Source organism: Lepidochelys olivacea (genome assembly GCF_965140295.1).
Source record: "Lepidochelys olivacea isolate rLepOli2 genome assembly, chromosome: 7".
Classification (NCBI taxonomy): domain Eukaryota; kingdom Metazoa; phylum Chordata; order Testudines; family Cheloniidae; genus Lepidochelys; species Lepidochelys olivacea.
This window is the reverse complement of record NC_140417.1, coordinates 48,639,891-48,667,738: the sequence shown is the minus strand read 5'-3', so window position 1 is coordinate 48,667,738 and position 27,848 is coordinate 48,639,891. Positions and strand designations below refer to the sequence as shown.

Below are 27,848 nucleotides of genomic sequence, written 5' to 3'. Positions count from 1 at the left end.
CTCTGTGGGAGAGGAAGTATGGTCTAGGGGTTAAAGCACTAACTGGGGCTGTGGGAGATTTGGGTTCAATTCCCGGCTCTGCCACAGACTTTCAGTGTGGTCTCAGCCAAGCTAATCTCTGTGCCTCCGTTTTCCCTCTGTGAAATGAGGTGTGAGCCCTGCCCTGCCCTGTTGTTCAGTAGATCCATAAAAGGTGGTGGGTTGAGCTGCTCAGATGCTGTGGCTGCGGGGGGGTGTGGGGGAGAGTCAGCTGGGAACATAGCCCTGGGACTGAAATATTTCAAACTCCTCTGTTGTCCTGACATTGCACGTCATACAGATTATTGATATTCCCCAGGCTGTCTCATGGAAACACACTCCTCAGCCACATGCTGCTCACGGCGCCGCAGATCCTTCAGCCCAGGCGGACCTAGTCTGATCTCTTCCATAATGCAGGCCAGAGAACTGAAGGGGTAATGAAATCCAGACAGTTTGCTTTTCTGCTGTAGGCCACTGGGTGGCGTTGTATGCGTGGCTGTGGGTGAGTGGGGCATTTGCTGGAGCCAGACAAAGCAAACCTAGGGCAAGTGCTTCCAACCAAAAAACTTTGCTCAATAAAGAGTTAAGGCTGGAAGTGTGGTTTAGGGGGGCCTGGCAAACTCCCCACTGCAACATTACTCCAAATTTGACACCGTTATGCTAGAAAGTCTGGAAATGAACAGCCAAGCCAGTGCCTGCCCCACCCTTGCCCCTCCCCATCTGATCCTGTCCCCTCATTCATCCTACCCACATAACCTTAACTCTGCCCCCTGAAATTTGCTAAGATACATGTAAAGGTAGAAATAAGTAGTGCCTGGAAGATCATTGAGTCTCATACCCTATTCAAGGGAGCTGCTCCCAATAGGCTGCAGCCCACACCCTGCAAGCAATCTTCGTAAATTCACTTACCCGGGCAAGGCCCATAACGTTCCCTGCTAGCAAAAAAGCAACGTGCAAGAGTTACTCTGCAATGTAGTTAAAATACAGAGGTCAATTGGTGTGAACGTAAAACCTACACAGCCATAGAATCATAGACTTTAAGGTCAGAAGGGACCATTATGATCATCTAGTCTGACCTCCTGCACAACGCAAGCCACAGAATCTCACCCACCAACTCCTGTAACAAACCCCTAACTTATGTCTGAGCTATTGAAGTCCTCAAATCGTGGTTTAAAGACTTCAAGGTGCAGAGAATCCTCCAGCAAGTGACCCATTCCCCACGCTGCAGAGGAAGGCGAAAAACCCCAGGGTCTCTGCCAATCTGCCCTGGGGGAAAATTCCATCCCGACCCCAAATAAACGGTGATCAGCTAAACCCTGAGCATGTGGGCAAGATTCACCAATCAGACACCCAGGAAAGAATTCTCCGTAGTAACTCAGATCCCACCCTACCTAACATCCCATCACAGGCCATTGGGCATATATACCGCTAGTAGTCGAAGATCAATTAATTGCCAAAATTAGGCTATCGCATCACATCATCTCTTCCATAAACTTATCAAGCTTTGTCTTGAAGGCTGTTCCAGAACTTCACTCCTCTGATGGTTAGAAACCTTCATCTAATTTCAAGTCTAAACTTCCTGATGACCAGTTTATATTCATTTGTTCTTGTGTCCACACTGGTACTGAGCTTAAATAATACTGCTCCCTCCATGGTATTTATCCCTCTGATCTATTTATAGAGAGCAATCTTATCTCCCCTCAGCCTTCTTTTAGTTAGGCTAAACAAGCCAAGCTCTTTGAGTCATCTTTGATAAGACAAGTTTTCCATTCCTCGGATCATCCTAGTAGCCCTTCTTGGTACCTGTTCCAGTTTGAATTCATCCTTCTTAAACATGGGAGACCAGAACTGCACACAGTATTCCAGGTGAGGTCTCACCAGCGCCTTATACAATGGTGCTAACACCTCCTTATCTCTACTGGAAATGCCTAGTCTGATGCATCCCAAGACCACGTTAGCTTTTTTCATGGCCATATCACATTGGCGGCTCATAGTCCTCCTGTGATCAACCAATACTCCGAGGTCCTTCTCCTCCTCTGTTACTTCCAAGTGATGCGTCCCCAGTTTGTAACAAAAATTCTTGTTTTTAGTCCCTAAATGCATGACCTTGCACTTTTCACTATTCAATTTCATCCTGTTACTATTACTCCAGTTTACAAGATCTTCCAGTATGCTATCCTAGTCCTTCTCTGTATTGGCAATACCTCCCAGCTTCGTGTCATCCGCAAACTTTTTTAGCACATTCCCGCTTTTTGTGCCAAGGTCAGTAATAAAAAGATTAAATAAGATTGATCCCAAAACCAATCCCTGTGGAACTCCACTAGTAACTTCCTTCCAGCCTGACAGTTCACCTTTCAGTGTGACCTGCTGTAGTCTCCCCTTTAACCAGTTCCTTATCCACCTTTCAATTTTCATATTGATCCCCATCTTTTCCAGTTTAGCTAATAATTCTCCATGTGGAACCGTATCAAATGCCTTAGTGAAATTGAGGTAAATTAGATCCACTGCGTTCCCTTTGTCTAAAAAATCGTTACCTTCTCAAAGAAGGAGATCAGGTTGGTTTGACACGATCTATCTTTTGTACAGCTGTGTTGTATTTTGTCCCATTTACCATTGACCTCAATGTCCTTAACTACTTTCTCCTTCAAAATTTTTTCCAAGACCTTGCATACTACAGATGTCAAACTAACAGGCCTGTAGTTACCTGGATCACTTTTTTTACCTTTCTTAAAAATAGGAACTATGTTAGCAATTCTCCAGTCATACGGTACAACCCCTGAGTTTACAGATTGATTAAAAATTCTTGCTAACTGGCTTGCAATTTCATGTGCCAGTTCCTTTAATATTCTTGGATGAAGATTATCCGGGCCCCCTGATTTAGTCCCATTAAGATGTTCGAGTTTGGCTTCTACCTCGAATGTGGTAATATCTACCTCCATATCCTCATTCCCATTTGTCGTCCTACCATTATCCCTAAGCTCCTCATTAGCCTCGTTAAAGACTGAGGCAAAGTATTTGTTTAGATATTGCGTCATGCCTAGATTATCCTTAACCTCCACTCCATCCTCAGTGTTAAGCGGTCCCACTGCATAATAGCAAAGAGCTCGTTCACAGAAATATTCTTCACTACCCACACAGCAGCCTGTGACATGAGAGAGAGCTCTGGCCTAACAACGTGCCCGCGCTATATTCCTTCTGAAATTAGTATTACATGTTTAATAAGCAGTATGTAACCCGCTGCAGCTTATGGTGGTAACGGAACAGAGCAAGGGAGCAGGTTTCGCCTCAATGAGCAGTGTGAGTCGGGGTAGTGCGGCGAACGATGGAGCATCGTCACACCCTGCCTGGATCTCTTTATTGTTCATTTCCAGCTGTTGACATCTGAGGGCTTTTTCAGGGGTAGAATCTGGGCAGAGGTTGTGTAAAGAGGTTTTGGGAGAGCGTTACAGCCTCTGGCTTCTGCTCAACCAGACTCACTCAGTTTGAACGGAGGGCTGGGTTGGGGAATTTCCCGTGGTTTGTCTTATTAGTGAGAACCAAAGATTAAAATCAAGTGCTCCTCCAACATCCGCAGGCAGGCTTTGAGCCAGCACTTCTGGGTCTGATGCCATGCAGAGGGGAGAGGCTATTCGCTGGCCTCTTGTATGGGTTGTGCCTGGGTCCCCCTAAGGGAGCTGGGGTTGTTGCTGCAGTCCAAAGGGGTGTGGGCTGGTGGACAGAACATTGGGGCGGGACTCTGTAGATGTGGGTCACCCATTGATCTGCTGAGTGACCATGGGCAGGTCCCGTCCCGTCGCTGGGCCTCAGTTTCTCTGCCTGTCCTTTGTCTTGTCCCTTTAGATTGCTGGCTCTTTCTTGGCCCAGTGCCCAGATGTTCCAGGTTGCTGTATCGCTGTGATGCTCAGTTGACCTCAGCTTATCAGGGGAGGCTGCTTGTACTCAGACCAGAGCGGAATGGGTTCCTTCACTGTTTGCTTTACGGCCCCGCGTCATGCTGAGCTTAGAGTGGCTTTAGTGGGAGGCTGGGGAATGCCAGCGCGTTCCCAGCCGCATGGTTTGTTCTGGTCGCGACGCCGCTGCAGTCACGTACCAGAGCAGCCTCCAACCCTTCCCTTCTGCCCTCCGAGCCGCCCGCTGCGGTGGGGTAGGTGGAGAGCAATGGGGTGGGGTAGGTTTCAATCCATACTGGAAATGTGTGGGGCTTAAAGTTTTCTCTTTAGAAGACTTTAAACATGTGGGGTGAAAGCTGGGGGCTGTGGGGCCAGGATTTTACCCTTGGAGTCTTTAACATGGGGGTCAAGTCCTCTCTCTTCCCTGTCCCCTCTGTGCCCCCAAAACACCCCACCTGCTCCCCTTTCATTCCCCCTCCACACCCCACCATTCTCCTGCTGTCCTAACCCTGCTAGACCCTGGCCCTCTTTGCCTCTGCTGCCCTCTTTGCCTCTGCCACCATCTTTGTGACCCCCCCCCGCTTCACCCCCAGACCTCTGCCCCTCGGGATTTGTCCCCTAGCCTCTTGTCGCCCCCCCCACACACACACACACCCATGAGCCGGGGGCAGCAGCAGCTCAGGTTCTAATTTTAAATCCTGCTGTGTAGACGTCTTTGCTGATCTCCTCTTCCCCGCCCGACGTGGAATTTTGTTCGGGGTGTGGGGATTTCAAGGGGATTGTTTTGTGTCAAGTCAGAGCTGTGACAGGAAGCTCCTGGCTTTAGCTTGGATGATGTCGCAGCTCCATAATGCAGTAATGAAGAGGCTAATGCATATGTGCGCCATTGCCCTCTGCTGGAGGACATCAGAATTGCACCCCCATGTGTCATAAGCCCTACATTGTGTGCCTTCAGTGGTGATTCTCCTTTAGCTCTGGGGGTCAGCACTCAGCTCAAAGTGCGTACAGGGGGGTCTTTCTGCACCGATTCACTCCTTCCTTCTAGCTCATCTGTAGATGTTAACTTTCCCTTGGGGAATACAATGGTTTCATCATCCCCTTTGGTTTTGCGTGGCAGTTTTCTGCTGTCCTTTGTGTGTAGCCACTTCTGCAATGCAGCTTTGCATTCCTGCTCGGTCTCTTTGTCTCTCGCTGCTTGGAATGCAAAGGCCTTTTGTTGGCTGCTTTGCGTTCAGTTAGCACAGGGAGCAGCGCTGGCCACTGGGAACCAGCAGGGGGCACTCAATGACACAAAACCTGGCTATTCTTGTGCGCCCTACATTAAAGGAGACAGCTAAGAAGTGGCTGACATTAAAATATGTAAATAAATAAAAATAAACTCAGCCCAAGTTGCTAATATGAGGTCAGGCACTGGAGTTCTCAGTGCTGCTACATTAATCCCCAATTGCAATTTGGCCCTGTTGTGTTAGGTGCTGTGCAAATGGGTCATGAGCGACTGTCCCTGGCCAAAGAGCATACCACCGAATCAGCTGAGGGGTAGGAGCTGAAGTGAGTTGCCAGGGCTCTCACGGTAGGTCAGTGGTAGAGCTGGGATTAGAACCCAGGTGTCCTGACCCCTTGCCTACTGCTCTGCCCACTGGGTGGCACTGCCTCGCTAGTTGCTCCGTTGTAACTGAGCTGATCTTCGTGACGGGGGTTCACAGCAGCTGGCCAGGAAGCAGTTTCCTCAACCCACAAATAGTTTTGAGAGTTCACATTTTTCTCCCAACTCGAGTGAGGAGGAAAAGTGGAAATCTTGGAAAAATTTGCAAATTGAAACACTTTTTTGTTTTGGGTCAATCGAAATGTTTCCTTTTAAAATATTTCCTTGTCCCTCTCCGCTTGGCACTGGTGAGGCCCCAGCAGGAGTGCTGTGTCCAGTTCTGAGCCCACAGGAGAGTAACAAAAACGATCAATGGTTTAGAAAACCTGACCTGTGAGGAAAGGTTAAGAAAACTGGGCATGTTTAGTCTTGAGAAAAGAAGCCGGAGGGGAACCTGGTAATCGTCTTCCAGTACATTAAGGGCTGTGATAAGGAGGATGCGGATAGATTGTTCTCCGTGTCCACTGACAGTAGGACAAGAAGCAATGGGCTTAAGCTGCAGCAAGTGCGATTTAGGTTCGATATTAGGAAAAACTGTTGAACTCTCCCAATAGTTCAGCTCTGGAACAAGCCTCCAAGGGGGGTTGTGGAATCCCTGTTACCGAAGGGTTTTAAGAACAGGTCAGACAAACCCCCGTCAGGGCTGGTCTAGGGTGACTTGATCCTGCCTCAGCTCAGGGGGCTGGAGTTGATGGCTTCTCGAGGTCCCCTCCACCCCTTCATTCCTGTGATTCTGTGATTTCCACTTTTTTTTAATCTTTGTTTTTAGTCTAGTTTGCTTCAATTTAGAAAGGAAAAGTGGCTTTGAACCAGCAAATTGGAATTTTTCATTTCAAAACTGTCAAAACAACACGATGGCAAGTTTGAAACTTTTTTCCAAGCTGGGAGATTGGCCGAGCCCAGCCCTGCTTCGGGGACAGTTCCAGTTTCAATGAATCGGCATCTTCTGACAAAACACAATGAGTCACAAAATCCCTGCCTGGTCCTAGCGCTCGGCTGTCAGGTCAGCACAAGCCCAGCTCTGCTGGGCTCCAGATGTGCAGAACCCAAGGGGGACTCCCGGCCCAGATGTGGCAATTCTCAGCTGGCCAGATGCAGATCCTGCCAGGAGGCCACATGGGCCAGATCTGATCCACCTGTTGTTTACCAAGCAAGTGCCAATGCACCCAGATCAGAGAGGGGCTGGCCCGGGCATAAACAGCTGTGCAAGGTGCAGGGTGAGCGAGTCTCCGTCTCAGCCCCTCATCCGGAGCAGAGACCCCTCCAGCTGCTGGCTTTGGTGGGGTCCTCCCACTGCAACGGTTGGACGGATCTGGCCCAAATCCCTCCCAGCCACCTGCCCCACTCCAGGGAGAGCAGGAGGAATGTGTGTCTTGCCAAGGGTCATTCCTCCTCCCCTGAGGCGGACTCTGAAATCACCCTCCCCCCCACGCCTTGGGGAGGGGGCTGTAATCTGAGCTCACTGTCTCCCTCGCGCCTCTGCCTTTCCAGCTGTCTGAGGCTCAGAGTCCAGCCTGCGGAGGAGCTGGAAGAGTGACCATGATCCACGCGCTGCTGCTGCTGCTCTGGATCCTGGGCGGATGGGGCAGGATGGTGGGCCCCCACCCCAGGCTCAGACTGTCCTTCCAAGGTAAGCACAGTGCGACCCAGGCGATGTCTGGGACAAGAGGTCCTGGCTGGAGCACGCGAATCTGTGGGATCCCCATCCTGCCACCAGGCCTCGGGGGGTGAATGACCCGGTTGGATCTGTAGGTATCTCTGGGAGCTGTGCCTCCCCACGCCCTGTTAGATGGGCAGTCACGCTGAACCTGTATGGCATCCCTTATCCAAGCTGTATCCAGAACCATGCACCCAAGTTAAACAATACGGGACACGGCAATGAATGACAGATCCCCGCAGGACGGTTTCTGCCATCAGCTGCCGCTGGCATAAATCCAGTTTCTCCACTGACTGCCGAGGAGTCCAGGCCGGATTCTGATCTCGGTTGCGTCAGCGATGCAAATCCTGCATCAGCAGGGGTAACTAGGATCAGGTTCTGGCTCCGCGTTCGGGGAATACGGTACATTAAAGCCTCCAGTCCCAGAGACCGAGACAGAAGAAGGTGGATTTTCCTGGAAATGAAAGCTGCCCTCCCATAGTTGTCCCACCATGCCCTGCAGCATGAGGGGTGGCATTAGGGAGTGGCATTGGCATAGGCTCTGATGATCAGTATTCAGGCTGGATTCCTAGCAGCAACCTCAGGAGCTAGATCCCCAGCAGGCTGGAGTCAGGGGTGACTGTAAAGTGACTTCAGCAGAGCTGTGCCGGTCGGTGCCAGCTGGGGATCCGGCCCCCAGGGCTTGGCTGCAGTTTATGGGGGTGCCCCGGCTCTGGGTGACCCCCAGGGGGCAGAGTTCTGGGAGGGATTATGGGGCTTTGGGCTGGGCCGTGTATGGCACCAGGAGGGCTTTTCTTGTGGGGTTCTCGCTAGGATCAGAGCCAGCCTACACGAGGCAAATGCTGTGCCCAACCTGAGGGGCAGGTGGGGGCTTGTGATGAATTCTTATTACAGCCATGCCAGGCTGTCCATCAGTGTGTTGTGCCCTTCGCCCCTGCCAGGCTCACACTGGGGCAGCTCCACACCTGGGCCTTGGGCTCCACCTGATGCTGCAGAGAAAGCATGGGGCGCAGAGATGCTGCATCCCGCTTGGTGGCCCGGGAATGCCCACGGGCAAGCAGCAACGTCATCCACGGCACTCTGTCCCCGCAGGGGTGAACCGCATCAGTGCTGCAGGCCAGCCCGGGAGCTGGACGTCTGCAGCCTGGCCAGACTCCCCATTGTGCGGGGGGCTGGCTCACCCCATTCATTGTGGATGGTTGATGTTGCTGGGGGAGCAGCTGCCTTCCCATCTGGTAGTGGGAGCAGGGCTATAACTTAGGTCACCTCCCTCCCCCTACCCCCCCCCACACACACAGCTCCTCAGGTGGGATTTCAGCTCAAGGAGATGTGAACCTTCCCCCTTTTCCCAGACTACAGCCTGTGATTGCCCCATCTTCAGAAGGTCTCAAAGTTACATTTTCAAAGCAAGAGGAAAGGTGGTTACCCCCAGCCCAGCCTGTATGCCCTGCCCTGCTGGGACATGTATATGTCTCAGGGGAGCTGGCTGGTTCGAGGAGGAAATCTGGACCTTTTCATCTCCAGGTCCCCAGTTCTGATCTGGCCCTAGAGCAGGGGGACTGGCTGGCCCCAGGTTTGGGAAATGCAGCCCTGAGCCGTTGCTCTCCAGTTCACCTTAGGGTGTGAGTGACCCCTGGCATTTCCCAGGTGTTAATGAACATGTGACATGGGTTTGGGGGTGGGAGGTGGCAGGTGGCAGGTGTCCCCCAGCCCCTACCCTTTAGGCAGCCTTGTCCCCTTGCTGGAAGCCTCAAACCCAAGGAGCAACTGTGGGGTGGAGACACCTTCCCCTCTTGCTCCTTACAGGACCCACCCTGGGGAAGGTGGGGGTAGGGCTGGCCCTGCTGCTCCAGCTTTCTGGAGAGGGGCCTGGAGGGCTGGAGCTGGCCCCTCTCAGCAGTGGGAAGAAAGGGCCTTCACAGGGGTGATGCTGTGGAATGAGTGGAAGCCGTGCAGCCTGCCCCCCACGCACTCCCGTCTCCCCCCCCCCACCAGGCACAGCTCCTGACAGCCTCTTGCTGCCCAATGAGCGCTGACCCCGGCTCCGCCAGGAGCTTGGGCATGGCAGGAGCTTGGGCATGGCAATGGGCCGGGCTGCAGCAGTGCCTGGCCTCAACGCTGATCCCACACACAGCGTGCCAAGAGGCCTGGTGCTCGCTGCTTGCAGCCTCAGCACTGAGGTGCCTCCTGGCTTCAGGGGCCGGTGCGGGCTCTCGTGCCCTCAGGGGCCGGTGCGGGCTCTCGTGCCTTCGGAGACTACTCTGACTCTCTTCCCCCCTCCCCCCCCCGGCACTGGGGGCTGCCAGGGAGCATGACATGAGGTCATTGCGCCAGGGAGTGCCTCTCGTCCCAGGGTACCCTGCCAGTGGGCAGATCGGTCCAGTTCTGGTCCCTTCCCACGGCCAGCGCGGCACACAGGAACTGGGGTGCAGCTCAAAACATGGCTCTGTGTCCTCCCTCCTGGGAGATGAGGTGGCTGGGGCCGATCGGTAGCAGGGCGCTGCTGGGCTGAGAGCGGAGGCCTCCGGGAGGCCTTTGCCCTTTCCTCTAATTTGTCCATCAGCCAGAAACTCATTAAAGAGGTATGTGGGGGGGGGCTGCCTTTTGAGCAGTTTCCAGAATAGTTGCTAAGCAGCAGCGTGGGGTTGCCAGGTTACCTCACGTGACGCCAGTCCTTGAATGCTCCCGGTCAAGTCCCTGAGCAGCCGGTGTCAGGTGGGATTAAACCAAAGGGGAAATGGCCGGCATGGGACGGGGAAGGGTTCGCTGTAAGATGTGGGGGACCTCCTGGCTTCTCCAGCCCCAGCCTCTCTCAGTCGGGGGCTCTGCAGGGAGGGGGGCCGGAGCACTGGCTGTCGGGGGGGAGCTCCTGGCTTCTCCAGCCCCAGCCTCTCCCAGCAGGGGGCGCTGTGGGACATGGGGCAGGAGCGCTGGCTGTCAGTGTCGTCAGTGTCCCCAGTCCCTGTATCTGCTGTGTTACTTTCACATCTGGTTTCAGCAGCATGTCACTGACCCCCTGATTGGACCCCCGCCCCCATCCCCACTTCAGAAGTGGGCCCAGCTCGGGGAGCAGCAGTGCCTTGCTCCCAGGTGTCCTGCTGCTGGACAGGGGCCACGGCTGCCAGGCTGAGGGTCCCTCATACTTGGAGCTGGGGCTGTGTACCCCACCGGAGGAGACCTAGCTGGGCTAGCCCGCGGGCAGCCAGGGCAGTGCGAGTCCATGCCTAACCAGCAGCTCTCTATTAGCCCCCAGCTCCAGAGACTGGGGATAGCTTGTGGCCCCCCCCGGCGATACTGACTAGAGAGGAACGTGAAACTCACCAGCCTGGCTTCGCTCTCCTGGCCAGTTAGCACTGGGAAGCCGTGGGGCAGGCGGGCGATTGTCCCCTCGTGTCCTGGCAGCAGCAGGAACCTGCCAGCCTCGCCACAAGAGGCAGTGGGGTCCTCGACACAGGCTCCTCCCTGTGTGGCCCTTCCCCCCATCCCCCCACCGCATTGAGCCCTTCCCTCCTTAGGCTGGCTCCAGGGTCCTGGATAACAGGGGAGGCTGTGGGGGGGTGCAGGCAAGGCCTGGCTGGTGCTGCAGCAGGAAGGGGTCAGAGCACAGAGAGGGATGTGCTGGCACGGTGGGGGAGGAGGCAGGAAGGGGTGGCCTGGCAGCGGGGGAGGGGGCAGGGAGCAGTGTGGGAGGGGATGGGCTAATGCTGCAGGGGAGGGGGATATCGGGTGAGCTGGCTCAGTGGGGGAGGGGGCAAAGGGGAGGCTGGGAGCAGTGGGGAAGGGGCAGAGAGGGGGTGAGCTGGCTCTGTGGGGGAAGGGGCAGAGACCTGGCTGGGCTCTGGCCCCTGAGCCGTGCTGCGCTGGGTGGTCCTTGCAGGCGCTTCTGGCCCAGGCGGCCTGTCCCCTGCGAGCTGCTCTCCTCCACCTCCCCACAATAACCCGTTTGTTCCTGCTGTGGTCAGCAGATCAGGCACCGTGGGGCAGAGAAAGGGCCTTTTCTCTGAGGAACAGCCTGTTGTACTGTGCCACCACTGACAGGGTGAAGCTGATGCGGGGAGGGGGCGCCAGGACAGCGGATCCAGGGACAGGCCAGGGGTGCAGAGGGAAGCAGCAGCCCCTCGGCACCCCCTTCGCTCCCATGCACCCTCTGCCCACCTCCTAGATTGCCCCAGCCAGGGCAGGCTGAGCAGGTCTGTGGGGTGCACAGCTGCCACAGCCCATCTTCTGGGATGATGGCATCCAGGTGACTGCCCTGCCCCCCCGGGATCTGGGGGCTCTCTGTGCTGGGGTGCCCAGTACATTCAGAGCCACTGGTGCCCAGTCCCGCTGGGTGCTTCAGTTTCTCCTCCCCGGCCTATTTAGATTGTGAGCGCTGGGGACTCTCTCTCACTCTGGGTCTGGCACAATGGGGCCTCTAACTGTCCCCCTAAGGCACCGCACTGTGCTGGGCAGGGGAGCCCTCTCACCAGTGCCGTGGTCCCTGGGCATCCTGACGCCATGCAGCATCACTTGTGGGGCATCTGGCCCTGAAGGGTTAATTCCTTCTGTAGGAGCCTTTGCAGGACAGCAGTGCCAGCGTTCACAGTGCTCGGATCGGATCCAGGGCTGATTCCACAGCCTCTGCCTTCCCTGGCATTTAACCCTGCCAGGAGGTAGCTGGCCTGGCCCTGTACTCCCTAACCCAGGGCTCCCGCCTCTGTATTAACCTCTTCAGTGCTGTCTCTGGCCTGGGCTAAGCACAGTTCCAGGGCTGTGGGGCCGACCTGCAGACGCTGCCAGCCCCGGCATGCCTGAGCTGCATACAGCCTGCGGTATGAGATCCTACAGAGAAGGGGGGTGGGGGCTAAATGGGAAACATTAACCCTCGGGGTGCCACTGACATGAGTGTTGTTGGGTCTGCCCTCTGGAAAGGGAGTGGGGTCTAGTGGTTAGAGCACAGGGGGGTGAAAGGGGTTTGGGAGGACTCCTTGGTTCTATCCCTGGCTCTGGGAGGGCAGTGGTGTCTTGTGGTTAAAGCAGGGGACTGGGAGTCAGGACTGCTGGGTTCTCTTCCTGGGGTGGGAAGGGGGTCTAATAGCATGGGTTAGAACTGCGTGGGCTAAGGGCCAGGACTCCTGGGTTCTATCCCTGGCTCTGGGAGGGGAGTGGTGTCTGGTGGTTAAAGCAGGGGACTGGAAGTCAGGATTCCTGGGTTCTTTTCCCACCTGTGACAGGGTCCTTGGATATGTCTACACTGCAATAACTGAGAGCCCAGATCAGCTGGCTCAGGTTCGCAGGGCTCAAAGCGTAGACATTCAGGCTCCAGCTAGAGCCCAGTTTCTGAGACGCACCCCCCTGGTGGAGTCCCAGAGCCCGGGCTCCAGCCCCAGCCCAAACGCCTACACAGCAATTTTCCAGCCCCACAGCCGAAGCCAGCCGCCTTGTGGCTCTGTCACTGCCGCAGAGACGCACCCCCGGTGGCCCAGCTCTCGGAGGGGCGGTGCCCATGGGGGCACACTGGCTGCCCTGCTCTGAAGAATCGGGCCCCGAGCGCTGTCCAAAACTGACCGTGGTGGCACCCAGGGCAGGTCCTGTGCAGTGGGTGCCAGGAACCATATGACTGGGGCTTGGAGCGGCACGGTTCTCTGGGCCTGCGCTGCCCATCCCTGACACTGGCCATCTCCAAGGCCCAGATCCACAGAGGTGCTTAACTCCCATGGGAGGGTGGGAATCGAAATACCTTTCAGGACCCAGGCCCAGGGACTTTGCATTCCATTCCCTTGGCCTCTGATCCCTGAAAGAAGCTGAGAGCCGGGGCGGGGTGGAGCCGGCCTGATCCCAGCCCCCATGTCTCCCCGCAGAGTTAAAAGCACGCCATGGGCTGCGCACCTATGGGCTAGAGCGCTCCTGCTGCTACGAGGCGCTGCTCCTGGATGAGGAGCGGGGCCGGCTCTTCGTGGGCGGCAAGAACTACCTGGCCTCCCTGAGCCTGGACAACATCAGCAAGCAGGACAAGAAGGTGACAGGGCTGCACAGCAGAGGGAGGGGGGATCTGGGCACCCACTGTGGGGAGGGGCAGTGAGCAGAGGCGCCCGCTCGGGAGGCGACATTGCCGGCATTCCAGCAGCCTCGACTCCCCCGTGAAATCGCTGGACCAACCGGCCGGCTTGAACGCCGCAGGGGGGATGAGCTGATGCCTCCGTTCCTGGAACCCTGCCTCCCCGCCACAACTGCTGGAGTAGCCTCTGCTCCCAGGGCACCGTGTGGCTTGCATTGCATGTCTCGAGCATGCTGGTGCTCAGCCGGGCAGGCGCGGCCCTGCTCAAAGCGGCATGGAGGGCTGGCACATTCGAGCCACGTCCCCAGTCAGCTCTGGCTGCTGCTGTCTCAGGGCACGGGACAGAGAGGGAAATTGGGAGCCCCTCTGCATGGGGCATGGTGGGGCGTACTGTCAGAGCAAGGTCCTTCTTCCACCTCCAGGGACGCTGCCCCTCCATTCCTAGTGTGAACTGAGTTGGGAGGGTCTCAGCCTCATGCTTTGCAGGCCAAGCTCCCGAGCCCAGCACCACAGTTCATGCAGGAACTTGGGGCTGGGCTGGCAGGGGGCTGTGGGCTGGTATTGAGGAGCCCATGGGGGAAGAGGGAGATACCTCCCCCTGACCTGTCCCACTCTCTTCCCACAGATCTACTGGCCGGCGCCTGTGGAGTGGAGGGAGGAATGCAACTGGGCCGGCAAAGACATCAACGTATGTGCTTCGGCCAGGCTAAGCTGGGGGGGTGGGCAGGCTCCCCCACTGAACCTGGAGCCCCCGTCCTGGCTTTGCAGGGGTTGCCAGACCGCATGCCCTTCAGGGGTTTCTAGCCTGGCCTTTGCGTTGGGCACCTTGGAGCAGCTCCTCAAAGTGCCTCATTGCAGCAATGGAGCCCTGCCCCAACCGCCCTCTTCTGGCCTGGTCTGCATGGTGCCCAGTGCGGAGAGTGGGCAGCCCAGCCCAGCACTGCCCCATGGGAGTCAAGTGTGTTGGGGGAGTCAGACGTGCGGAGTTTGGGATTTGCCCCCTGTTCAGTGAAGATGGGACGCCCTGTTCGTATCTCCCCTGCTCCAAGGCAGGGCGTGGGGCCTCGCGGAGCCCAGACCTCCTGGCCACAGGCCGCCTGGGGTCCCGCAACAGGCTGGAGTGAGACCACATCTGACTCGCAGGGAGCTGGCTCATGGGCATGGGGACAGCGTTGGGTGAGCAGGCTGCCCCAGGCTGAGGCCACTGCCCCCAACGGTTCTGACAGCCCCAACGGTGAAGGGCCCCAAGGATTGGGCGATGCCAAGGCACCCAAAGTGGCCCAGCCAATGTGCTTTTGGGAGGGGCCTCTGTGAGGCTGGGAGTGACACGGCCCCCCCTCCATTGATCCCCACAGAGGGAGGCTCTTGATCCCTATTGGGCAGGGGTGAGCCCCTGTGGGGAAAAAGGGATCTTTCCCTGTCCCTCGCTGTGGCACCTGGAGGGCCAAGCCAGAGGCTGCCCGCCAGCCCCTCCACTCCTATTGGGCAGTGTAGGCCATGCCATCCGGGGACCTTGCCCCACTCTGACCAGGCCGCTGTCCTCCCTGGAGATAGACTAGGCCTGGCCCCGGGACTTGCCCCTGGCTCAGGTAGTGGAGGAGTTCCCAGAGCTGCTAGCACACAGCAATGGGGCCTGCAGGGGGTGCGGGGAGGTACAGCACTCGCTGGGGGCTTAGGGTCTCTTCAGGGAGCCCCCTGGGCTGCGGGGGGAGGTAACATCCTGGCAGGCTGCTGGGAACTGTCCAGGGGCTGGGCTGCCAGTAGTAGTCTCGGCCAAGGGGGGTATCAGTGCAGTGATGCAGGGGGGCAGCAGTGAGCAGTCAGCAGGCTGCAGGACATGTCATGGGTACTGAGTCCCCCTGAGCTGAGGGATCCCCCGGGGGCCGATTGCTGCAAGGCTGGGCCCAGGCTGGATCGGGCCCGGACAGGATCAGGTCCAGGGAAGCCAGAGGCAGGACAGGGGGAGGCTGATCCAGGCAGCTGAGAAGATGCTGGATGAAATCCCAGCCCCACGGCAGTTGGAGGCCAAGCTCCCATGGAGTGGGTAGGGGGGTGCCCCAGTGACCGTTTATTGAGCGTTTAACCCCTTCCCAGCCAGACACCCGCCTGCCACTTTCCAGCATGACCTTTATTCTTCAGAGCCTTGGCCGTGCCCAGCAGAGGGGAGGGGATCCAAGGACCCGCCCCGAGGCCCCAGTAGAAGCTACTGATGGGTGCTGCCCCCCCGGCCTCCCCTTCGTCAATCAAGTGGCTGGGAGACACAAGGGCCGATTGTTTGCCTGGCTGGGCAAGTGCTGGGCCTGTCTGCCGGGCTGGGGCGTGGGTGGCGTTCAGAGCAGATGGCTGGGTTGAGGGTCTCCCACCCGGGGGGGGGTTGTGGGTCACAGACCCAGGCACTCCCCAAGGGATGCTTTTTGTTTTTCTGCCCCAGTGCACTCTGGAATGCCTAGTGGCATTGTGCAGGCAGGATGGGGGGTCCTCTGGATGGATGGGGAGGGGGACGGCCATCTCTGTGTTGAGCCTGGAGGTGAAGAGGAGCAAGGAGTTTTTGCAGCCTGGGCTTCTCCCAGGGATCTTGGGCTAGGCACTGCCTCGCTCTGGGCCTCAGCTTCCCCACTGTGAAATGGGGATAATATTTCCCTACTGTGATGGGTTGGATCACAGAAACCCCTTTGGGACTGCCAACTGATGTGCTGAGACTACTTCTGAGCCTGTTTTCCTTGTCAGCTTGTGACTGCAGAACCCTGCCTGGTTTGAGCCAGACCCGCTAGCCTGCTGCAAACACAGACCCAGGTCTGAACCACGTCCCACAAGCTGCAGGCTTAACTGAAAACAGCTTAAGAAGTGTTTCTGTCTCCAACAGTCAGATACCCAGCTCCCAATGGGGTCCAAACCCCAAATAAATCCGTTTTACTCTGTATAGAGCTTATACAGGGTAAACTCCTCAATTGTTCGCCCTCTATAACACTGATAGAGAGATATGCACAGCTGTTTGCCCTCCCCTTCCCCCCACCACCTCCCCGGTATTCATACCTACTCTGGATTAATTAATAAGTAAAAAGCGATTTTATTAAATATAAAAAGTAGGATTTACGTGGTTCCAAGTAATGATAGACAGAACAAAGTAAATTACCAAACAGAATAAAATAAAGCACGCAAATCTATGCCTAATACAGTAAGAAAACTGAATACAGATAAAATCTCACCCTCAGAGATGTTTCAATAAGTTTCTATCACAGGCTGGACGCCTTCCTAGTCTGGGCACAATCTTTTCCCCTGGTGCAGCCCTTGTTCCAGCTCAGGTGGTAGCTACGGGATTCCTCATGATTGCAGCCCCCTTTTTTCTGTTCTACCCCCTTATATAGCTTTTGCACAAGGCGGGAATCCTTTGTCCCTCTCTGGGATCCCACCCCTCCTTCTAAATGGAAAAGCACGAGGTTAAAGATGGATCCCAGTTCAGGTGACATGATCACATGTCACTGTAAGACTTAACTCTTCATTCCTCCCAGCCTGACTCACAGGAAGGCCCGTATGCAAACAGAGCCACCCACAGTCACTTGTCCTGGTTGATGGGAGCCATCAAGATTCCAAGCCACCATTAATGACCCACACTTTGCATAACTACAATAGGCCCTCAGAGTTATACTTCATATTTCTAGTTTCAGATACAAGAGTGATACATTTATACAAATAGGATGAGCACACTCAGGAGATTATAAGCTTTGTAATAAGAAAAGGAGTACTTGTGGCACCTTAGAGACTAACCAATTTATTAGAGCATAAGCTTTCGTGAGCTACAGCTCACTTCCTCAGATGCATATCGTGGAAACTGCAGCAGGCTTTATATATACACAGAGAATATGAAACAATACCTATTCCCACCCCACTGTCCTGCTGGTAATAGCTTATCTAAAGTGATTTCCAGCACAAATCCAGGTTTTCTCACCCTCCACCCCCCCACAAATTCACTCTCCTGCTGGTGATAGCCCATCCAAAGTGACAACTCTTTACACAATGTGCATGACAATCAAGCTGGGCTATTTCCTGCATAAATCCAGGTTTGTAATCCAAGCTTTGTAATGATACCTTACAAGAGACCTTTTGCATGAAGCGTATTCCAGTTGCATCATATTCACACATTAGTATATTTTTATAAAATCATCATATAGAGTGTGATGTCACACAGGGTGGGAGAGGGCAGGCAGGGCAGGTGGCAGGAGGGGCCCAGGCAGGGCCAGGCTGGGGGCAGGCAGCAGGAAGGGGCTGGGCAGGGTGGGGTTGGGGGAGGGTGGGAGAAGGGGGCAGGGCAGGGCAGGAGGGGGCAGGCAGCAGGAGGGACCCGAGCAGGGCAGGGCTGGGGGCAGGTGGCAGGAGGGGGCCGAGCGGGTGGCAGGAGGTTGTCTGGGCGGGGCTTGGGGCAGGTGGCAGGAGGGGGCCGGCCAGGGCGAGACTGGGGGCGGGTGGCAGGAAGGGCCAGGACGGGGCTGGAGGTGGGTGGCAGAGGGGGCCAGGCAGGTGGCAGGAGGGGCAAGGCGGTGCTGCACGGCACACTGGTCTGGCTGGACACGGCTGTGGCAGCTTCGCTCCAATCTGGTTTCCTGCCAGCAGCCCTGAGCCCGGCTCCTGCATTGGGGCGAAAGGCAGCAAACAAGCAGCCTGAGGCCTGTTTATCTGTCTGGGGGCACTGAGAGGCCCCCCCTGACCCCACTGTTTACCCAGCCGCTGCCCCTAGGGGAGACACTGGGCAGAAGTAGCCTTGCAAGTGCTCCTGTTCCCGGTCAGCTCTGCCCTCTCATGCCAGGGTCCCTTGGGCCAGATCCAGCTCTCTCTCTCTCATACACACACACCCGGCAGCTGGGGATAGCCAGGGCTGCTGAGGGTCAGGAGTGAGGAGCACCAACAGAGGTGGGGAGGGAGCCAGGCGCTGGGCTAGCAGGGACTGCAGATCTGGATTGAGGAGGGGCACCAGCAGAGTTGGGGGGAGCCCAGGGCTGGGATAGCAGGGGCTCTGGGTCGGGAGTGAGGGGCACCGGTAGGACTGTGGGGGCAGCCAGGGACTGCGGGTCAGGATTGAGGAGGGGCATCAGCAGAGCTGTCAGCAGATCCTAGGGCAAAGCAAGCAGGGGGCTGCAGGTCAGGACTAAAGACACTGCCCAAGATGGGGGACAGCAGGGATGGGGTCTAGGACTGCAATATCAGCTCAGCTCCAGGCTGGAAGTGCGGGGTGGGGGTGCCCGGCCCGGCCATTCCCTTCCTTTGGGTTCTCATTAGTGTTACTCATTTTCCAGGAGCTGTTGGACCCTCAATCTGAGTCATGTGAGGATCCCCTGGCAGCACCCTCTCCTGGCACTCTGGCCCTGCCCACAGCACCAACAGGGCCATGATAAGTAGCAATGAGCAGAGGCTCAGACATGCGTGTCCAGGCCCTGGGTGGTACCATCTGCGCCATGGCCTGGTGCCCTGATCTGACCCGCCTGCAGCTATTAGCCAAGCGGCAGGGGCTGGGGCAGCACCTGGTGCCCCCTTCCCCCGGCTCCAGGAGCAGTGCCGCTGCTCTTGGGGTGCCCTTCTCCCCAGCCCACTGGCCTGGCTAGCGGGGGTCTGGGTCACACCCCAGCCAGGGCAGTCCCTCCTGAGATTGCAACTCCAGACAGGCAGGCCCTGCCGCTCACCAGGCACTGGGTCTAGGTGACTCAGGGCTGGGATGGAACATCCCTGTCCACACACCTGGGAACAGGGAATCACTGCCCCGGCCAAAGGGGCAGGGATATGGGCGGGATCCCACTACCCTGAGGGCAGCTCCAGGGTGCCTGACGGGGACCAGCCTGTATCCTTGTGCCCCTGCAATGGCTCAGGGCAACTGCTGGGGGGAAGGACCTGCCTGGATTCCCATCACCAGCTGCCCTGGCATATGAGTCAGCGTGTGGGAAGCCTTGGCCTGGGGGCTCCTTGTGTGGGGCAGGAGCTCCCCCACAGCTAGTGCTCCTTCCCTGCCCCCCCCACAGCGCCCCCTGCTGGGAGGGGCTGGAGTAGCTGGGACCTCCCCCACAGCCAGCGCTCCTGCCCCACACACCACAGTGCCCCCTGCTAGGAGAGGCTGGGGCTGGCATAGCTAGGAGCTCCCCCCATGTCCAGGGCTCCTGCCCTGCTCCCCACAGTGCCCTCTCCTGAGAGAGGCCAAGGCTGGAGTGGCTGGGAGCACCCCACACACAGCCAGCGCTCCTGCCCCACACACCACAGTGCCCCCTGCTAGGAGAGGCTGGGGCTGCTGGGAATTCAGTGTATTTCTGAGACAAGTGCAGGGGAATGGGGGGCTGAGCAGCCTTTGGGCCGTGCTGCAATGAGATCCTGTTGGCCAGGGATGCTGGCACCCCCGGAGGCGAGGCAGGGAGCTGGCGTTAAAACTGACTGGCCTTCAACTCCTAGCCATGGATCCTAATGCTGGGACCTTGCATTCCAGGGGTCAGGGCAGAGGGGCCAGGGGGCCGGCTGGAGCCCTGGGCTCAGACGTGTTGTTGGCCAAACCCACCTAGAAACCCCAAGGGGGCTGTCGCTCTGGTTTCAGCCCTGCGGGGGTGGGGGGAGCTGTGGATCCAGGGTAGCCGCCACCACAGCGGGGAGCCCATAGAGAGCTGGACAAAGGTGCCGGCTATAGGGGTGCAGCAGGAGACATGCCCCCTGCCAGGCCCCGCCCCACTCACCCCCAGCTCCCCCCCCCCCCCGTATCTTTCAGGCCGAGTGTATGAACTTCATCAAGATCCTGCACCTATACAACCGCACCCACCTGTATGCCTGCGGCACGGGCGCCTTCCACCCCGCCTGCGCCTACGTGGAGGTTGGCCAGCGCATGGAGGTAGGGCCCGGCGGGCACTGGCGGTACCCCTGCTAAGGGACAAGTGTGAGCCGCCCTCCCAGCCCCAACCCCCAGGGCATCCCCTGCCCGCCACCTGCCCTGCGGGGGGGGGGGGGCGGGTTCTGTTAGCAGCCTGACCCCAGACCCGCCCTCCCCCCAATCGCTGACGTGCTTCATTCCTTCTCTCCAGGAGCCTGTCTTTAAGCTGGACCCTGCAGCCATGGAGGATGGCAAAGGGAAGAGCCCATACGACCCACAGCACGTGGCCGCCTCGGTGCTCGTGGGTAAGAGCCATGACCCTGAGCTGGCACGGGCAGGCCTCCTTATCGTCTGCTGGGCCCTGCTGACTGCCACCTGCCCCTGCCCCTCCCCCACAGCGCCCCCTACTGGGAGATGCTGGGGCTGGAGTAGCCGGGAGCTCCCCCCCACAGCCAGCGCTCCTGCCCAGCTCTCCACGGCGCCCCCTGTGGGCAGAGGCTGGGCTGCCTCAGGCACTGCAGGCTCGTGCCCTCTGGGGGGGTGCTGAGGGCGAGATGCCAGTTCTGTGCAGAGCCAGGACACAAGAGCCCCTGTTGGTCATCAGGGACTGTCCCCGCTGAGGAATCTGAGCCTTGAACTCACCACTGAGCTGTGGGAGGGGAGTGAGCAGGGCCCAGGCTGTGGGAGCCGGGGATTCACTTGTTAACCCTCCTAATCCCCCGGGGGTGCCCCTGTAAATTCCCCACCGCCACCAACAGTGACGCCTGGTGAGGGGGGTGAAGTGGATCCCTTGGCTGTCTGAGGAGCAGGACACCCGGCCTTTCCCCTGCCGATGGGGTGAGGTAGGCAGGAAGGGCTGGGCAGGCCCGTGTTTAATGCCCCCCACCTCTCTGATCCCTGCCCCAGGGGAGGAGCTGTATTCCGGGGTGGCCACCGACCTGATGGGCCGCGACTTCACCATCTTCCGCAGCCTGGGGCTGCGCCCGTCCATCCGCACCGAGCAGCACGACTCCCGCTGGCTCAACGGTCAGTGCCAGGGCTCAGGGGGTGTCTAGGGGGGGAGGCCAGGCCTTGTGGGTCCCCAGGAACATAATCCTGTTGCTGCCCAGGGGCCGATCCCTTGGCTCGAGGATGCTGGGCCGCGTCCTGAGTGTGGTGAGTTTGGCAGCCTCGGCCAAGCTCCTAGTGAATTTCACTCCCTGTCCCAGGGCCTGCTCTGACCCAGCCTCCTGCGAAGTGGGTGGGGGAGGCTCCCAGATCTGAGCATGCCAGTCACTGGGCACAGGTGGGAACAGCAACATGAGGGGGGAGGCAGAGGCAGGCCCTGAGTGTCTGTCTCTGGGGGGAGATTTCAGAACTTGGGGACAGGCTTGTGTTCTGTGCTCCTCCTGATTACTGGGGGCCCTGTATCCCTGCTTGTCCCCCCTTGTGCATGCCCCTGATTGGGGGTCATTTCCCAAAGGCTGAGGGGCACCGGCAGGGCTCTGGGGGGGAGCCCAAGGCTGGAATAGTAGGGGCTGCAGGTTGGGAGTTAGGGGCACTGGCAGAGCTGGGGGAAGCCTAGGGCTGGGATAGCAGGGGCTGCAGGGTGGGAGTGAGGGACACTGGCAGGGCTGGTGAAGAAGCTTTCCCAGCCCTAATCCTGTGGGCAGCCGTGCTCTGCTCATTCCCTTTGGCATTTCGCTGACCCGCCCTCTGAATCTCACCATCTGTCATGCTGGGATAATGAACTCATAGTCCTGCAAGAGCTTCTGGCCTCATTCACCCTTGGGGGGCCTCATTCCCACCCCTCCCCAGGCCATGCCTGGCCCTGGGATTCTCTCTCAGCTCTTCCCCAGCATCCCCATCCCTGCAGACAGCGGCTGAGGGGACTGCCAGGCTGGGGCTGCCATGGGCCCTGCCCACGCTCTGCCCCAGCCCTGTTCTGCCGAGAAGGTGCCATCACCTGGAAATGGGCAGCACCAAGAATAGCAGAGCCCCTAGGAGTGGCTCGAGATCAACCTGAGACAGTGCAGTGACCTGGCACCCCCAGGCTCTGCCTCCCAGGGCACCAGAGCTGGGCTGGACTGGGTGCAGGAATTGCCAGGCAGAGCTGTGGCAGGGAGCCCAGGGCTGGGATAACAGGGGGCTGCGGGTTGGGACTGAGGAGCACCAGCAGAGTTGTGGGGAGAGCCCAGGGCTGGGCTAGCAGGGGGTAGAGCTGGGGGGTGGGGCTGGGCTAGCAGGAGGTTGGGGGACTGCGGGTCGGAACTGCGGAGCATGACCCGTCTGCCCCGTACCCACTCTTCCTTCTCTCTGGCCCTGGACCCGCTCTCATGGCTGGGCTGACTCTCCCTGTGGGAGCTGGTGGATCTAGGCTGCCACCTAGTGGTGTGTGACTGCAGGGCCCCCTTTGAGTAGGGGGCACTTGTGGGGTGATGGAGCTGGGGCAGGGGACGGTCTGGCTGCGTGGGCATGGGGAGCCCCCCAGCTGCGCATTCCAGGGGCAGGGGGCTGAGCACGGCCAGTTGTACCCAATCACAGGCTGGTCTGGCTGGCCGGGGTGGGTCCCCGATGTGGCACGGGCGAGGGCGGTACTGGGGGAGCCCTGAGCTGCCTGTGGCAGGGCAGCTACCGCGGGGGCAGCATGTGGGTGCCCTCCAGCCTCCCCCAAACCCTCCCAGACAGGCAGGGGACCTGGGCTGCATCTCCGACCCCAGGTGCCATTCCCTGCCGAGCCAGTTTCAGGCAGCAAAGACCCACCCATGGCACTGGCCGCGGGTCCTCCCTGACGATCAGGGCAGGGCCTGGCTGATCCCCTGGCAGTGCAGAGCCCATGTGGCCCTGGCCTGGCTCAGGCTCAGGCTGTTAGCTTCACCTCTCGGGAAGGGAGAGCTGGGGGCTAGAGCAGTAGGGGTCAGGACTCCTGGGTCCCGTTCCCTGCTCTGAGAGGGCAGTGTGTGTAATGGTTAGAGCAGTGGAGACGGGGTGTCAGGACTTCTGGATCCTATTCTTTGCCGTGCCACAGATTCACTGGGTAACATCCCTTCTTTGTACCTCGGTTTCCCCCTGTGTCGGCCAGGGGTAGGGCACTGCGCCGCGTGGGTTGGCACGTAGGTTGGGTAGCAAAGCGCTGGCAGCCCTGACTGGGCCGAGGGCAGCCGTTACTCGCTCTACTTTCTGCCTGATCGCCTGTGCTGGATGGCATGGGTACCTGGTGCTCGCCCTGCCTGACCCTCCCTCCCTCCCCCGGTTCTGCCATGCCCAGAGCCCAAGTTCGTGGACGTGTTCTGGATCCCAGAAAGCGAGAACCCGGACGACGACAAGATCTACTTCTTCTTCCGTGAGACGGCGGTGGAGGGGCAGCAGGGGCTGGGCAAGGCCAGCTTCGCCCGCATCGGGCAGATCTGCAGGGTGAGTGCTCCCATGCCCACCCAGCCCCGCTGGGACAATGGGGCTGGTCCCTTTCCCTGCACCCCTGGGGGGGCCGGGAGGGATGGGTGTCACCCCATCTGTGCTCTGCCTGCACAGCAGCGACACTGGGGTTGGAGCCGAGCCTGCCTGGCATTTGGGCAGCGGCTTTGCCAGCCAGGCCGGTGGGGTCGTTCCCCGGCTGTGCTGGCAGGAGCCCCACGCTGGGGACAGCTCAGTCGTGCTCTCCCATGCCACCGCGGTGGGTCTGGCCCGGAGATGGGGAGTCCACCGTCTGTCATGTCCCGGGACGTCCTGGTGGGTGGAGGGTTTCTCTGGGGACGGGCATCCTGCTGAGCCAGGAGCTCCCTGCTGCCCCCTGCCCGGCCCCCTCTCAGCCTGTCTGTCCGGCCCCACAGAACGACCTGGGCGGGCGGCGGAGCCTGGTGAACAAGTGGACGACGTTCCTGAAGGCCAGGCTGGTGTGTTCAGTGCCAGGCAGCGACGGGGGCGACACCTTCTTCGACGAGCTCCGTGAGCGGCGTGGGGCGGGCGCCAGCTGCAGGGCCACTGACTGGGGTGGGGGGCGCTCTGTGCCCGGACGGGGATGGGGTGTGTGGGGAAGCTACATGCTGGTGGTGGTGGCGGGGGGGCTGGTCACGTCAGGCGGGGAAGGTATTGCTGTGCACCCTGGCTGGGCAACAGGGGCCTGGGTTTGATCAGTGACCCGCACTCATAGGTGACGTCTTCCTGCTGCGGACGAGGGACACACGGAACCCCCTGCTCTACGCCGTCTTCTCCACCTCCAGGTACAGTGGGGCCCCCCCAATACCTGCCCCTGCCAATGCCCAGCCCCCCAGATCACCTGCCCCCCCCAGCTCACCTGCCCCACTTCTCAGAGCCCCTGCCCCCCCACATGTCCGTCCCCCTACCTCGCTCTCCTGCCAGCCAGCTCCGAACTGACCCCTCTGCTCACCCAGGGCCCCCCTCAGCACACCCAGCCCCCTCAGCCAGTTCATCCAGCCCCACAGTGCATCTGTCCCCCCAGCTCGCCCATGCCCCAGCTTGCCTATCCCCCCAGCCAGCTCCACGCTGCCCCTCCATGGACCCCTCACCAGAGCACCCACAGGTTCTGCAGCTGGGCCTGGTGTAGGGAGGCGCTCAGGGCCAGGGACCCCTCATCCTTCCCCTCCAGCCCCATGCCCACTCTGACCCTCTTCTCCCTGTGCCCCTTGCCCTTCCCCCACCTCAATGCCCTTTTGATTCCAGTGCCCCATGCCCCCCTCACGCCCTTGCCTGTTGCTTTCCCCACAGCTCAGTGTTTAGGGGCTCCGCCGTCTGCCTGTACAACATGCACGACATCCGCCGAGCCTTCCTGGGGCCCTTCGCTCATAAGGAGGGGCCCAACTACCAGTGGGTGTCGTACCAGGGCCGCGTGCCCTACCCTCGCCCGGGCATGGTACGTGCTGCGGGCCCCAGCTGGCTGGGAGGGACGTGAGGCACGGGGCTCCCCCTGCAGCCAGTGGGGATCAGGCCCCCCCACGCGGCGTCATCCCTCAGCGGGGCTGTGTGGCTGCCCGGCCCCTTGATACCTGCCCCTCCAGCCCTGCATCCTGCCCCTCCAGCCCTGCATCCTGCCCCCATCCTAGACCCCTTGAGCCCCATGGCCCCTATACCTGAGCACGAGGCCTGGTGCCTCGGCGCTCACACACAGCTCTGCCAGCCTGACCTGGGGGGAAAGTCCGTCCTGCCCCCGCCCAGAGGCCTGTGGGGGCAAGGGGTGGCCAGCTGTGAGAGGGGCCTGGGCAGGGGGGAAGGCTCAGCGGCTGTCGGTGCCCTGCAGGAAGGGCTGTGCCAAGTCTCAGCACCAGTGGATCTGGGAGGGGAGGATGGGTGCTCGATGCCCAGCGCAGAGCTGGTTCATTGACCAAAACATCCCCCCAGGCCTCCCAAAGGGAAATGACTGAGCTGGCTCTGACCAAGGGGCCCGGAAAGGATGAGCCACAGGGGCTGTGGGTCGGGAGTGAGGGGCACCAGCAGAGCTGTGGGGGAAACCCGGGGCTCAAAGAGCAGGGGGCTGTGGGTCGGGAGTGAGGGGCACCGGCAAAGCTGTGGGGGGAACCCGGAGCTCGGAGGGCAGGGGGCTGTGGGTCGGGAGTGAGGGGCACCGGCAGAGCTGTGGGGGAAACCCGGAGCTCGGAGGGCAGGGGGCTGTGGGTCGGGAGTGAGGGGCACCGGCAGAGCTGTGGGGGAAACCCGGAGCTCGGAGGGCAGGGGGCTGTGGGTCGGGAGTGAGGGGCACCGGCAGAGCTGTGGGGGAAACCCGGAGCTCGGAGGGCAGGGGGCTGTGGGTCGGGAGTGAGGGGCACCGGCAGAGCTGTGGGGGAAACCCGGAGCTCGGAGGGCAGGGGGCTGTGGGTCGGGAGTGAGGGGTACCGGCAGAGCTGTGGGGGAAACCCGGAGCTCGGAGGGCAGGGGGCTGTGGGTCGGGAGTGACGGGCAGCAGCGTCTCATGTGCAGTGGCCAGTGCCCCGTCCCCCATTTTCCCCAGCTGACCTCGCCACTCTCTGCCCCCTCAGTGCCCCAGCAAAACCTTTGGCACCTTCAGCTCCACCAAGGATTTCCCCGACGATGTGATCCAGTTCGCCCGCAACCACCCGCTCATGGCCAACCCCGTGCTGCCACACAGCCAGCGGCCCGTCTTCCTGCAGACCAGCGGGGACTACACCTTCTCCCGCATCGCCGTGGACCGGGTGACGGCCGCCGACGGGCACTATGATGTCCTCTTCATTGGCACAGGTGCACCCACTGCCCCTCCCGGAGCCCGGTCGCTCCTGCCAGCCCCAGATTTCCCTGGAGCTGTCATGGGCGGAGCCCGGGACCTCTAATGTTCTGCCCGTGCCACACATGCCCAGTGAGCGCCAGGGCTGCCCTCCGCTGCCCTCCTGCAGCGCAGGGAGCTGGGCATGTGGCGAAGTGCAGGGACAAATAGGGGAGCGACAGTGGCTCAGTGACTGGGATTCTGTTCCCTGCCCTCGCACTGGCCTGCTGGATGAGTCCCTCTCCCGCTCTGTGCCTCAGTTTCCCCTCGGTAAAATGGGGATAACAATACTGCCCCGGCCTGAGAGCTGTGGGGGCTGAGAAGAAGGGGATTCTGCCGTCCTTGCTCATGCTAAGCCATGACTGTGACCCCTTCGCTTCCCTGGGACTGCCTTTGCCAGTCAGGGCCCCCTTCTCTCGGTGCCCACGTACAGATCTGGGAGGCTAACCCTGAGCAGTGGGGTCCTGGGCCTGCGTCTCTTTCCAGTCGGGTGTGAGTGTGTGGGAGCTGCCCAGGGATGGGACATCTCAGCTGTGGATGTTACCATGCCCTGTCACCCCTTTCCCCCTCCCTCCCCCCCCGGCAGATATTGGCACGGTGCTGAAGGTGGTCTCGGTGCCCAAGGAGAGCTGGCAGAACATGGAGGAGCTGCTGCTGGAGGAGCTGCAGGTGTTTAAGGTAGGACAGTGGGCAGGGGAGGGAGGTGCCGGGGGCCTGATTTCCCCCCTCCCCTCCCCCCACACACCTGTCTTGTTGCAGGCTGGCACAGTCGTGCCCCCTCACCCCTCTTTCTACCCCTCTTCCGTGCTTGAGAGCTGGCGAAGAGCAACCTGAGCCATGGGCTGGAACTACTTTGCCTCCATGTATCCCTTCCCTCTTCCGGGCGCTAAAGGCGGGTGCCACATACTAATGAGCTGGGGGCCTCAGCCCCAGGGGAGCAGTGGCCATGTGGCAACCAGCCCCTCCCCCCAGCAAGGTGTGTGACTGGGTGCCTGCCACATGGGCCCATCCCCCTCTGCCCACGTGGGGTGGGGCCGGCGGTGCCATGGGCAGGCAGCCCTGCCCGTGCCCCTGCCACCCACGTTAACCCAGCATCGCCAGCCTGACCCGACAGCTGGAGCCAGGATTCCTGAGTTCTATCCACGGTCCCACCATTCTGTGCTCTCCGGTGCATCATGTGGCCTCTTGGCGCCTCGTCCGTGGAGCGGGTCAATGGAGCTGACACCTGCCCCCAGAGAAGTACAGTGAGACCTCCCCCCGGGCATGGTCTGGACAGACAGGCAAAGTACCAAGCACCAGGCTATGCCAATCTGCCTGGGCTCCCCCTTAATGAGCTTTGTGCTCTGTTTGTCTCGGCAGGATTCATCCCCCATCACCAGCATGCAGATCTCGTCCAAGCGGGTGAGGAGCCCAGTGGGCACGGGCAGCATCTGAGAGGGTTGGATGGGAAGAGATGTGGGGCGGGGGGGGAGAAACAGCTGTGGGATGTGCTGGCTGTGACACTGTGCCAGGGTGCTGGCTGTGGTGCTGTGCCAGCCGAGCTAGGGTGCCAGCCGTGGCT

The 27,848-nt window shown here is 59.5% G+C and overlaps 1 protein-coding gene across 4 annotated transcripts in view; it reads left to right on the top strand.

Annotated features, from left to right (window-relative positions):
* SEMA3B (semaphorin 3B) overlaps window positions 1-27,848 on the top strand; it is a 46,041-nt gene that overhangs the window by 12,807 nt on the left and 5,386 nt on the right. For 3 of the 4 annotated variants that reach the window (XM_084633742.1, XM_084633739.1, XM_084633741.1), the window contains exons 2-14: window positions 7,042-7,180; window positions 13,048-13,205; window positions 13,870-13,932; window positions 19,978-20,097; window positions 20,288-20,381; window positions 20,983-21,102; window positions 23,324-23,469; window positions 23,886-24,000; window positions 24,206-24,275; window positions 24,781-24,925; window positions 26,046-26,265; window positions 26,874-26,965; window positions 27,647-27,688. In XM_084633742.1, the coding sequence (XP_084489868.1) occupies window positions 7,090-7,180; window positions 13,048-13,205; window positions 13,870-13,932; window positions 19,978-20,097; window positions 20,288-20,381; window positions 20,983-21,102; window positions 23,324-23,469; window positions 23,886-24,000; window positions 24,206-24,275; window positions 24,781-24,925; window positions 26,046-26,265; window positions 26,874-26,965; window positions 27,647-27,688 (1,476 nt within the window). In that variant the 5' untranslated portion in view covers window positions 7,042-7,089. Of the gene's footprint in view, window positions 1-337; window positions 453-7,041; window positions 7,181-13,047; window positions 13,206-13,869; window positions 13,933-19,977; window positions 20,098-20,287; window positions 20,382-20,982; window positions 21,103-23,323; window positions 23,470-23,885; window positions 24,001-24,205; window positions 24,276-24,780; window positions 24,926-26,045; window positions 26,266-26,873; window positions 26,966-27,646; window positions 27,689-27,848 lie in introns of all 4 variants that reach the window. The other variant, XM_084633740.1, reaches the window with a different exon arrangement.